The sequence below is a fragment of the Euwallacea fornicatus genome, chromosome 24, assembly GCF_040115645.1.
Source record: "Euwallacea fornicatus isolate EFF26 chromosome 24, ASM4011564v1, whole genome shotgun sequence".
Taxonomy (NCBI): domain Eukaryota; kingdom Metazoa; phylum Arthropoda; class Insecta; order Coleoptera; family Curculionidae; genus Euwallacea; species Euwallacea fornicatus.
The window spans coordinates 1,656,642-1,670,067 of record NC_089564.1 but is presented as its reverse complement, the minus strand read 5'-3'; the positions used below and the strand labels follow the sequence as shown (position 1 = coordinate 1,670,067).

Sequence of the window (13,426 nt, the reverse complement as noted above, 5' to 3'; positions counted from 1 at the left end):
CGATTTTTTCGAAGCGGCTGAAAAACCAAAGACAAATTTGCAGATAATGAAATTATTCCATTTAACCAACTCCGTATCTCTCACCGTTTACGAGAGCGCGACGATTGGGATACCCTTTATCTTTGACGCACTGCATCTATTAACGAACGATGATAAAAACTTGGTGAAACAAAATGAACGCATAGGGGAGGTAGGGTTAATGCAATCAATTTCGTCGAATCCCATTATCCGTTAATTGCAATTTGTGTACGGGGTGTTCGGGAAGATCATATTATATATTCTAAGGGTTGTGGAGAAGGCTAAAATAATGCTGGTACTAGATATAAAACAAAATTCCCAGCGGCCTTTGTTACCACGTTGTTCTCTCTCGTAGTGAGAAGTTAAAAGAAGGCTTTTTTAGTAACTTCCAATTATCATGGTAACGATGAAAGTTAGGCGATTTCAGTAACTCGTAGTCGTACATATTTCCATATGTAAACGGGCGAAGCCAAAGTTTCTCATTTAAACTTATTAACTTTTTGGCGACTTCAGTACGTTAGTCGTAGCTTGATTTTTCATGACTGCTCTACAAGAAGTACGCCTTGCTCTAATCTTGTACCGTTTTTGAGAAAATCTCATTTCATTATCAACATACGCTGCACGTGCCAACCATTTGAAACCAAATAAAATAGCAGTTAACTATAAAAAAAATAGTATATACTACAGCTAAAGTTATCGAAAATATTTGATATGAGCATCTTGGACTGTAACACGGCAACTTCGGCAGCGTTGCTTTCTGCAAGTCCGAACGTTAGACGCGCATCTGCATAGTCCTCGCTGGTAAACTTCGAAATGTTATTAAAGTAACTCATGTTGATGACAGTGAATGTTAACATGAACATTTCTTATATGTTTGATATGATTGATTTCGTCAACTCGTTGAAAAAATTAATGAATCTAATCGAACAATTTTGACGTCCCCTGTATAAGGAAGACATATGAAACATCAGTTTACATATGAAAATAAGCACGACTATGAGTTATTTAAACTGTCTTTATTTAACTTTTCATGCCTTTCCATTTTTTTTTTCTCAATTTTTCACCATCACCATTAAAGTTACACCAAAAACACTTTGAGAACGAATACCTTGAATTATTTTAGCCTTCTCTATGACCCCTGGAATTTATGACGTGACTTTCCCGGACACCCCATATAGTAACCATGCTTAGGCTCCTGGTAAAATGCTTTGTGGCCTGTGAGTACTAAGAATTTCTTATTTGTTCACCTATCACTGTTCTTCAAGCTGTTGTGACCAACATTCTCCACTTGGCATCATAAGTTGAATGTTCACAATTTTGTGAAAATGCAAGTTCTGCGTTGCGGGAACACAGTGAGCGACTAATTTATATCAAAATGACACATATTAAATAAAACACTTAAAAACCAATCTGAAGAAATAAATACAGTGTCTGCGATCTACTGAGCACTGAAAACTTATCATTCCTCCTACCAAATTAAGGGAAAATTGTATCGAACTTGGACCTTCTCACGGTATTTTTGGTTCAGAGGACCAACTTGTCTCTAACCGAGTCATCTTTAAGCCGTTGATTTCTGATTAAATGGCTTAGGAACAGGAAGTACTTTTCTTCAAATGTAGACCGGAAAATTGAGATTTCAAGATTTACACCGCCTTAACCCTTTTTTGCTGCCTATAGTCGTACAGTAAGATGAGATATAATAGATAGTTCAGGTTTTAATGCATGAACTCCAATATCGTGTTCTATCTCGAAAGACAAGTCGATTAATATTACTCCTTTACTGTATAAAGTGAATTCTCGTTTATACAACATCGCAAGGACAGGAGACACTTTAATGAATTTTTGTAGACCATCAGTAGAATGGGTACCGCCACATCTTTGGATATTTCTGAATGGTGGTGGCTTGGTTGCTAGCTGATGTGCAGGATTAAAACTTGTTTCCATAACGAAGCGTTCTGACATAAGCTTTATATGTATAACAAATTACCGGGTGTTATTTTTCAAGGTGACAGAGCTGCTAGGCGCTGCCGTTATGCAAACAAAAATTATGTTCAATCCTTCTGGTCGAGAAGCAAATTTTAGCGATAGTGATGGTATATCTAGCGCGAGTTTTTTCAAATAATTCTCTTCTGGCAAGTAATAATAATGCTTAATAGTGACAGCAATGGAATTCTGTGTGACCAATTCGCCTTTCGTTAAGTGGGAACGCTTTCCACATAGGAACTTGAAACCCAAAAATATAAGGCAACAAACATCGAAGTTTCGTATACCACTAATTAATTAACACAGCAATTATAAACATCCGTTAACACTATTGTCTAGATCCTGGACCGAATGAATTATACCTTAAGGTGTTACAAAATCATTCCTTCATCGAGGTTTGACACCTAGAAATGTGGTTTATGACCATATAATCAATTGTGTCAACTGTATTACCATTTTATAGTCTACAAGCACAGATTGCACTTCACACCTTGTGATACAAAGTGAAAAATCCACGTGAGGCTGGTGGAACTGGTTAAAAGAAATGTGAGCCATCGCTTTGTTACTGATCCTGTCTTTTTGCTCGATCTAATCTCTCTTGCCCGACACTTTCTCTAGAGGTTATAATTGGAAAATATCCGGTGTATGATTTATAACTAAAACATGAAAATGAGACTCCAGCTGTTTGGGGGTATCTTAAATTAGAAATAATTATAGGTTAATAAAAGAACAAATTGTTTATCGATTTCGGCACGATCATAAATTCTACAGCGGTTGAAAGGTCGAGTATGAACGTTGAGAGCTTAAGCATAAATCTTCAATTATCGAATTCTTGTGTGCACCTAAACTACAATGATGAAATAGTATCTGAAAATGCAGGCTATGGTTGCTGTATACCTTTTGGAGTGAAACCCTAATGAATGCACGCGAATTGTAAATTTTATAGAGGATTTAGCACAACAGTGTGAAGAATAACCATAAACCTTAGTTAAATATGCTTCGTTACCTTTACTACCCAGCATCAGATTAACGTCTTGCTGTGATGTAGCATAAAAATGTTGCTTGCTGAAATTGCTTGTAACGGCTCAGAGTGGAGGCTTGTTTATGTTAGTCATCTCGGACGATTTTTTGATATGATCGATTATTTATTAATTTATGACGTCCGGGGTCTGGGGTGTAACAAATTTAATTCAACGATGTTTGGACCATGGCTTCGAGTGATGCCTATATTATGAATGTGCTGTTTTATTTAGTTCAACTAACAGTGCTTTTTAATCAAAAAGGAAGACTCGTGGATTTATTTTTAAGTGAAATTTAATTACAAACATTGCAAAAATAGTCTCGAAAGGATATTAACGAAAGTGAAGCTGGTTGGTACGTGTCGTCGAACCAACGTGGGGAAAAACGGATTGAAGAGGGTGAGAATTATGTTATTATATCATTTACTATCCTCGATTTTACCAATACTGAAAAGCTTTTAAAACATTTTTTCATTACTCTAAATGTTGCTTTTATTCCGAGTCACCAATGTAAGTGCCTCAGGTAGTTGCTCTCCCCTGGCACGGCTACCTCTCCTAGTTGCTCGCCCTGTATTCACTCCTTGTAGGTCATTCTAACGTTTATCCCATGACCGAGCCGATGACCTTTTACAACCAAGAAATTCCCATCTAATTTCCAATCCATAAAATTCAAGTCGAAACCCACCTCCGTTAATCAACTTGTTCCCATTTCAATATTGGGGATGAACTTATTTGTTAGTTTAAAAAATTAAGCATATCAGCAACAGAAGCATATTCCGGAAGCGCGTTGTTCAAAGCTGCCCTTCGCTGGGATTAAGAATGGGCCACATGTTGGGAGACAATTTACTATATTTATGTAGACCAAAATCCTAAAAATACTAAAAAGTGTTTTGCGGCGCTAAAGCGGAAAAGTAATGCATAACTCAAAGATGGATTTGCGCGAGAAGTTCTCGGTTAGGTTTCCGCAGGTGTCCTCATTTTAGAGCCTCACTCAAAACTAAAAAGGAGTATCAGCGACTTATTGAAAAAACATAACTTTTTCGAATTTATCATTGACCCTTATTCGTCTCTTATGTTCCTTTTTGCTGTCTAGCTCGTCGCTTGTTCCTAATTTAGACCTTCAGCAAGTAGGATTTTCTTGAAGTTACCTCTAGAAATTCCTGTTATACCCAGGTATCTTTTGCACATGAAACGCTTCTAGGTAATTCAATTTATCACAAGTTGTATATGAGAATTATGAAGTTGAAAATCCTAACTCAGACCGATTTCATCTATAATTTTAATTTCAATGGGTGTGCTCGTGAATTTTCAGGCATTTTAACGTACTCCCAACCCTCCTAAAATATGCGTTTTCTAGAATATTGAAGTTGACGGATTGACATCCTTTTATAATGAACTCACATGTACATATCCTGGATTCGGGCTTCTGAAAGTAATCGGACACCAGACAATACCAATACACCAATTTGGCTTTAGACCACAACACTGAACTATACATTCACACTTTCTTTTAACGAACAACATACATCCGATGCGTCTAAAGCGTAGAAAATCAGCAAGCCTATTTATCAATGTTAATAAGGTATTGCGCAGTGTCTGGCACAGTCACTTACTTCACGAATTATACAAACTTCAAACGCCAAGACAGTCAAACTCGGTTATGAAGAACACGAAAAAACCAGACATTTTGTTCGCTACAGCTGGGCGTGTGTTATATCCGATTCTAGTTAATATGCGTACATATGTGCGAATACATATTGTCCGCCTGAAAAATTCTTATGTGTTGAAAATTATTATTTTGTTATGCACATAGTTAAAATTTACACACCAGTCAAAAGGAAAAGAAAGGCAAAAAGAACATTTCTGTTTCATTTACACTTACGTAATGCCGATGTGGTATATCGTGTTACAACTACATACAAACATACTATTAATTTGATGCTCTAAAGTAGACAGTCATTTTATTATGCACTTGGTCTTTAATAAGACGATGTCATTTAACATAGCCATATAATTTATTGAAATAAGTCCTTCAGCATCGTCTTTTTAATGTACATTAGCTCGCTAAAACCGACCGTTCGTTATGGCCTGGGTTCGCTATAACAGAATTTGACCGTACCAGCTACACATTATCAAAAACCTATTGGAAAACAAACAACTAGAAATACCAATTGGTGACGCTCGTTCCCTTATTCTCTTGCATAAGGGCTCCCTCAGGGCTCGCCACTCTCGCCATTACTTTGTAATTTACCCTGCCACCACACATGCGATCGTGGCTTGGAGGACAGAAAATATACAGTGAAACAGCATCCATATTGTAATGTGGTGCCGATCTTGCACTCCTTACACATGGCGTAATAACGAAGAAGGTGGTAGAAAAATCACGGATGGCGCAATTATATGATTCAGTAAATGGAGGTTAACGCCGAATGCGGCAAAAACCAGCTTTTACTCTTAAGTCGCCAAATTAAAGCAAACTCCCAAACACTAATATCATACTATTACACAACTAAGTTAAAAGAAATTACGTAAAATACTTATGAGTAACAATCGGCAGAAAGCTGAAACTCACTGGACGCGTTCGAAAGATGAAGATAGGAATTATTAAACGAAGGAAAAGACATACGTTGGAAAAGGATGGAAAGTTGAAAATGAGGGGATCAGTACTAAAACTGTAGCGGAAATGCACAAGTCTTCTGTGATTTTACCTGTAAAATCATTTGTACACTACGGACTCATGCTGAAGGCAGATGCAATGGGTAAAACTAAACAGTTAAAAAAAAAAAAAACAGTGCAAGTTGCACTAAGACCGATCATAAAGATTAAGCATCCTGACAATCAACTGCTCAATGAATGACAAGAATTGACATATGAAATCACACAGGGCACGAATGACTAACAGGCTGCAACAGATTAGGGCAGCATCGGCAAACAATCGTCGCAACTGGACCATTCTGACCCTCTTTGTTTTACGAGCCCCGCGTCACTCCCCCTTCAACCACTCCATTGGAGCATTTCCAAATGTGTGTTTTTTCGTTTTCTTCGCAGTTTACGAATGATTATTTAAGCACTTGTAGATGTAAGTGTCTTTGTTACGAGGGCAGAAAGACCGATTGGTTGATAGTGTTTTTTTATGTGAAAATTTAGATTTTTTTTTTCGTATATGTATGAAAGCACATATTTTAAATGTATCCGCCCCTGCGCTGAAACAGCATTGGGGCGTTCAGGAGATGCCGTTACCGTAGACTGAGTTTTTTTCTAGATTTAAATAACGTCGGAAATGTGGAAATTTGTCCTCTCATGTCCTGTCAGAACCCAATAATTTGCATCGGCCTAATGCCGAGCATCGTACCACGTCGTGCCCGTACAATATCTGGGCTTCCAGTAATGAAATAACTGAACTAACGGAAGAGGCAATGATACCGCAGAAGTGGAAACTGTATCTTAAACCACATCGTAATTTGAATATTGCACAACCATTTCTCACAAAACGATAGCCCATAGGTGCATACGAACCAATAAACGATTCACGAATTTGTCACATTATGAGTAGTTAATATGCCTATCTGAGCGTCGAATTTTACCTGCAAGACATTAAGCAGCAGGAAAAACAGCAACAAAAAATATCCATGGGTCATGCTCCTACACAGCAATCTCCACACCACACTGCACATCATCACTTCTTCGAACGTATCCGCGGGGCGGATTCACCAACATGGAGAACATCCACCATCCAGTTGCTGCGCGTCACTACTCACTGTTACTTTCAGTCATCAAGTCTACAATAGGTGACCTCATCCGGACACTATAATCCACCCTTCAGTCTCATCTGGATGAGGATTTTTAAGTCCGGGACAAGAATCTTTAGAGTTTATGTCAATTGATCTTTATAAATAGGTATTTATGTCCCAAATAAAAATAGGTTATTCTCAGACCTCCTCAAAATGTCCAGAAGGGAAAATGAGAAAAGTTCCGGTGATTGAAGGCAGACTAGCGGTTCCGGTAAAACCACGTCGCGTCGACGATATATCGGTAAGTTCATAAGCGTACGAAACTGACACGAACTCTTCGACAAACGAACAACAACTGATGGTTAGCGCAGCCGCGGGGCCTCCCTCTCTTCTCCCCGGGGCCACAGAATCCCGCTGGACCAATAGTGAGGGGCCTTTGGGGCTTCTTTGTGAGGCTGCGAAGGGGGCAAGCCGCGGGCTTCGGTTGTTTGATGCCCGGGGCTACCACTTGTTGCCTCTGACGATGGTGCGTTTTACCTTCTTCCTTCGGCTGCTGTGGCGATTGCGGTGTTATTGTGTGGTGAAGACCGAAGCTTTTGATTTTCGAACTAAACTGGTTTATGGGTTCAAGTATTGCTTCTTCGGTTGATGTCAGAGAAGCGTGTATACAGAGCTTTTAAGGTTTTCGGTGTGCTTTAAGAGCTCTGTGATACGATTGACCAACAGAATCGGTCTGATAATTGCATGCCTGTTCTCTTGGCAACAATTCCAACTCACATGCCGGGATTAGATTCAGCAAAAACCGTCAAATGTTGAACCCTTTCGCTCTTTCAGATTGCAGGTGGACGGGGTTGGGGAAAAAACATAAATTCTTGGAAAATATATTAAATGCTATTAGCCGGTGATTTCTTCTGTTTCGTTTCGTTTTTGCGAGCAATAAAAGGTATAGCACCTATTAAAAAAAAAATACAAAAACTTTTCAGCATTTCAGTGCGATTCACAAGGCATGAATCTCGCCTTGGAAACTGGGCTATCCAGGTTCATACAGGGTGCGTTGTAAGTCAACGATATCCCTTGGAAGGTGGATAGACAAAATAAGTCAATTTGCCTTAGCTTGCCTTAGTCCAAAAGTTGATAATAGTCGAAATACGAAGTTTTCTGCAGTAAATTTGCAATACATTTACTAAAAAGTAAAACGACGATAATTATTTAAAGATGAATAGGCAATAAATTTGCGTGCATCGGCAGCTTTAGATGATTTTTTCTCGGGAACCGTTTCTTTTAGCGACTTCAATAAGGTACTCCTTTTCGAAACAGAAAAAGTGAGAGAAAAGATTTATCTAGTCCAAAATGACATACACTGTGGCACAAAAAAGTTTCAGCAGTTTAAACGAGTCCTAATTGCCGCCTGTGGCGTCCCCTAGAAGGTGCAGCGAAATCGTCTATAAATTTGAATTTATTATCTCAAGAAATTCCCGAATACAAAATTTCGTGAAATTAGCTCAAAGTAATAGAGACGTAGTAAAGAAAATGTGATTTATTTTTTCACCTTTGACACCCTGGATCTCTGTTATTACCAACTTTTTGACCAAACCAAAATATCGCCTTATTTTGAGTGAGCCTATACACTCTTGAAGGGATATTGTTGACTTACCGAACACGCTATATATCTTTTTATATCTGAGTAAAACAATTTTATTTAATTTATTTTTCTGTAAAGTAGTGACTGTAATCAATCCAATGAATCAATTACCTACAAAAACAAATGCATTTTACCATTTTTATGACTGTATTTTGACACAGTGTTAGATAGGAGATTTTAATATCAAAAATTTTTGAGAAATCAGCTTCATATGCATGTCTTAAGCACGCTTTTTCACCGTTTTCGATATTTCGATTAATAAAAAATTAGTCCTCAGTGACTTGACGTTTTCGTGCACTGTTTTTTTTTCCTGTTAAAAGTCAGTGAGAATTAGCAATGACTCTATTGCTAGCAATATCAAAAAAAAAAAATTTTACACTCATTTGTATAAACGTTATTAGATTATTTCGAGCTCTTCACTTATCTTTACCTCGAAAAATTCATATCCGAACCTGTGCATTCACTCATGGTAAGTTTCAACAGATCCATTTACGCCTGATTTTGAGTTTCGTCTTGCTTAAATATCTCGTAAGACACTCTTTTGTTCAAAATACGTAGAATGAACCGTTTCCAAGAAAAACATTTTTTCCCATTTCCAATTTTGCCTCAATCCTTCATTGAGACTTTGGATTCTTAAAACTGCAACGTGAGGAACTTTCGTTTGCTTAGTTGCTGTTTTGATTTCCAAAATATCGCCACTTTAAATTTGAAAAGTGATTATGAACCTTATGGAAACCCTGGAAAGTACCATTAAGGCTCTGGGACCAATCATACAGGGCATATATTAAGTACTTGCGCAAACTTTAAAGAGTGAAACTTGGACAAATTTTAAGATAAAACGTTCGTGTAAGCATGGGTCCGTATCGTCTCGGTTTTGGAGATACAGGGCGAAAAAAAAATTATTTGGTATTTTTATTATATTTTTGCTCAATAACATGTCAATGTGACGAAATGCTGAATAATGGGAGTATCGGTAATGAGAAATTCAAATATTCTCTTAGTTTTTTGTTTAATATTAGACAACGCCACATACATTGTTGCGCCTGAATCTGAATAACCATAACTCTTTTTATTTATCCTTCAAAGGAGCTGTTTTGGTAAAAAATGGATTTAACCTTAAACCTGTGTCGGAAGTTTATAGGTTGAATCATTGAGAGTTTTTGAAACATAAGCGGAAAAATGTGTTTTTTCCTGACTGATAATGTGACAAACTTAGATCACTTACAAGACCAAAACTAAACTATTTTTCCAAGTAAATTAATAACATTTATCATAATTGTTGAAAATAACTGCAATACGTGCATCAGTTTGCTTAACATTCATTGACGAACCCTTTTGAATATACCTGGTGTCGGATTAATAATGGCACACGATTCAAATATCCTGTTCCTTAGAGAATGTTCATTTTATACTGGAGTTTTGTAAACTAGCAACCTGATCTCACGGAAAACAATCCAAAGGATTCAAATTTGGGGATCTGGAAGGCCGAACTCGCGGTCCCGCTTTTCTTATCCAATGGTCAGCGTAGTTCTTGCGCAGAAATTAACGCGCAACCAAACTAAAGTGTGGTCTATTGCGCATCAACCACGTCCTGTTTCTGGTTTCTAAATTTACTTCTTCTAAATGTTCAGAAAGCTCGTGCTCCACAAAACTTCGATGCTCTTCGCCAGTAAGTCTTTATGGAAAAACGCAAGGGGCCCGATAGGGTGATCACCGATGATTCCAATCGAAATATTAAAAAAAAACTGTACCTGAAAAAGATTTTCTATGACAGCATCAGGATTACCCTCAGCCCGGTTATAGTTATTGCCAAAAAGATCAGAGATATCGACAGCTCCCCCAGTTGGGATCGGCACCTGTTCTAATGCAGATACAATCCCAACTACATTACCCACCCGGGATCGGGATTATCGATTTTCCATGAAGAACCTGCTAAAGCTTCTGCATGCATAATATAAATTAAAACCAGAAGCTCTGCAATGATCCCACGTCATATTCTGAAGCGCCTTGAAATCAAATATGAAAGCCCGTATTTTTACATCAGTTGGATTCTTGGACGCTTTAAAAGTTTATAGGAAATCGTAGTTAATAGGTCTGATTCAATATTTGAACGAGACCTATACCAACTTAAAGACTCTGTATTGTTACCTAATATTAATATTATAAGTGATTTTAGCCAGCGATAGGTGCGCGTCTAATAGCTCAACCTCAGGTGTTCTTTTTCGTCTCATTTATGAGATTAAATAAGGGTAAAACATACCGATGCAGGATACCACTCGCCTTATTTGTCGTTGAAGCGCATGTTTTAATCAGTTTCTAGAGGAAGTAAATGTAAAATTTTTATGCGGTACATTGGGTGTTGATAACGGTTTCTCCGATTTCAGGTTACGGGAGGTTTTGCAGAATTTTTAGTGCTTTACTGACCAAAACTTTGTCGTTAAAATGAATCCAGTTTGAGAAACCTGAACCAAAGTCGCCTTTCTAGTACCACCGCAAAACCCCAGCAAAGCGGAAGAATGGAAGTTGCATAGAAGTAAAATTGTTCAAGACGTCGTAATTGGCTTCTTTCAGCGTGCACCAGTGATATTGAAAATCGATTTAAAATAATTGTTTTTGAACCGTGTACTTCCCGAAAGTTCACAAAGCTTTGACTTTTTCTGCCACATTGAAATTCCGTTTCGCTAATAGCATTTGTGGAATGGAAGAAAAATTTGTCACTGTTTAACGCGTTTCAAGGAAAGTATTTCCTCACAATTCCCTTTTATAAGGTTTTAAAAATAGCCATCCAAAAACCAACATATGTTCCATTGTTGTCTGGAATTTAAACAGAACAAGTAATTTCGGTATTGTTTAGGAACTACGTGGTTTTCGTTTCACAGATTGTTTGTGATGTTCCTTTGTTGAACACACATATCGATCAACAAAGGTTTAAATGTTTTTTTAATATGCTTCTTTGTAAATGCTTCGGAAAAATCGTCGAACACGAAACGGAAAAAAATCTGTAACAAATTATTTTAAAGCCCCTGAGACGCTTAGGCGATATTCCATTTCGGAATGTATGGTTGTAGTAACTGAGCATCCCATATCTTTGTACGGTTCTCGCTTCGTGCCCTTCGGGTGTTCTTATCTTCGCAGTTTGCGACGTGATTGTTTATTGTTTTTGCTTAATTTTCTGTGAATCTTTGAATCTTATCTCATTCTTTTATAGGGATTGATGGCGTTATCTGCGGAAAATTATAACACCATGAGCCCGCCGCCTTAGAGATACGCTTTGCCGCCACCAGTGTTGACATTCTTCGGCTAACAAACTTCGACATTTAACTAACGGATTTATATATATATATAATAGATGTACAAACGTATGTATACAGACATATACAGTCTGTCTCAGATAAGGACGAAAAGAATAGGGATCCTTAGAACGACAATAAATAAAAAATGGCTTAAATTGGGAAAAAAATGCGCAATTTAAAGCAACTTAATAATCTGTTTTTATAATGGTAAATTCTAAATTGTTACGAAGATATGCCCAAAAAAACGAATTTGGCGGTTCTCGTTTTTTCCAAATAATTTACATGGCCACAGTTAGAGGTGTAAAAGTTTTACATTACCAAAAAAATTTTTTGAGAAGTTCTTGGCAGTATTGCCAGTTTTCTTGTTAGGTCCTTACTTTCGGAGGCAAATCGTTATAGTTTCGATTTTTATACAAGCGCAATATTCAATATTTACGTTTTTAAAATCGTCACAAAATTCCCCTTTCAGCCAGGTACTACATTCGGTATTTTTCTCAGACACTCTATGAGATATGATCATTAAAACGTTTTTTGATAAGTCGGCTATGATTTTGATTTATAGCAATGGTACCCAACAAATAAATCAATGCTATGGAAATGACTGGGCAGTTTCCAGGAAGATTTATTGGAACCCGTAATGACAATTTGCGACCTGCGCGATCTCCGGGTATAGCCCCATTGGATTTTTTTCTCTAGGGCTGCATAAAAAACAAAGTGTATACTCAAAGTTTTGAAAACGAAGAACGATTACAAATTTGTGTGAGACAGGTATTCGATTCCATTACCCCAGAGACGCTGAAGAGTTTTAGATTCGACGGTGAAAAGAACATATTTATTTTTAGAAAATAATCGTGATTTATTTAAATGTTTGTTATAATTTGAAACTTCTATTGTATCCAAATTTAGCCATATTGTCGTTGTTAAAAACATAATTTAATTTAATTATTTTTTTAACCTTATGCCGAGTTGCGGAATACGCATGGGCAAGTACAATTACGCACACGCCTAATAAATTTACGGTTTTACACATTTAAAATATTTTTAATGATTCCATAGCATTTATTTATTTATTGTGCACCATCGTTATAAGTTAAAATCATACCTGACTTATCGAAAAATGTTTTAATAGCTATGACTCATAGACTCTGTAGCAAATATTTCAAATGTAACGTGGCTGAAAAGGCAATTTTATGACGATTTTGAAAAAGTAAATATTCGATATTGTGCCTATATGAAAATAAAAAATTTAACAATTTGCCTCCGAAAATAAGGACCGAACAAAAAAATAGCAACACTGCTAAGACGTTCTCAAAAAACGGCAACTATGACCATATAAGAGTTATTTGCAAAAAACGACAAAAAAACATTTTTTTTCGAGACATCTTCGTAACCTTTCGGAAATTAGCCAGTGTAAAAACAGATTATTAATTTCTTTTAAATTGTGCAACTTTTTCCCAATTTCAACGTTTTTGTATTTATTACCCTTTCCGAGATCTCTAGGCGGTTCGTCCTTATCTGCGACAGATTGTATATGTAACTAGTGACGTGACTAGGGTCAGCTCTACCATACGCAACGTGTGGTAGTTGATCACAATCTCGAAATTGTGGTCTTGTGTTGGTTAATTTGTTTAGGGGAGTTGGGTCAATTTCTTCTAATCAAAGTCATTAATCTCTTCTCGTCACAGACACTATTCAGGTCTGTTCGTTCCTCAGCTACTGTTAAATTCGGGACTTTGGACA

General features: G+C 37.1%; 2 protein-coding genes across 4 annotated transcripts in view; one reads left to right on the top strand and one right to left on the bottom strand.

Annotated features, from left to right (window-relative positions):
* The window catches only part of LOC136346677 (GPI ethanolamine phosphate transferase 1-like), a 225,072-nt gene that overhangs the window by 143,028 nt on the left and 68,618 nt on the right, over positions 1-13,426 (top strand). The gene's annotated exons all lie outside the window — the stretch shown is intronic.
* The window catches only part of Ser (Serrate), a 239,402-nt gene that overhangs the window by 176,752 nt on the left and 49,224 nt on the right, over positions 1-13,426 (bottom strand). Inside the window, exon 1 of one of the 3 annotated variants that reach the window (XM_066296000.1) lies at positions 6,605-7,278. The exons of 1 other annotated variant lie outside the window; for it this stretch is intronic. In XM_066296000.1, coding sequence (XP_066152097.1) covers positions 6,605-6,697 — 93 coding nt within the window. In that variant the 5' untranslated portion in view covers positions 6,698-7,278. Of the gene's footprint in view, positions 1-6,604; positions 7,279-13,426 lie in introns of those variants that run through there. One more of the 3 variants, XM_066296001.1, reaches the window with a different exon arrangement.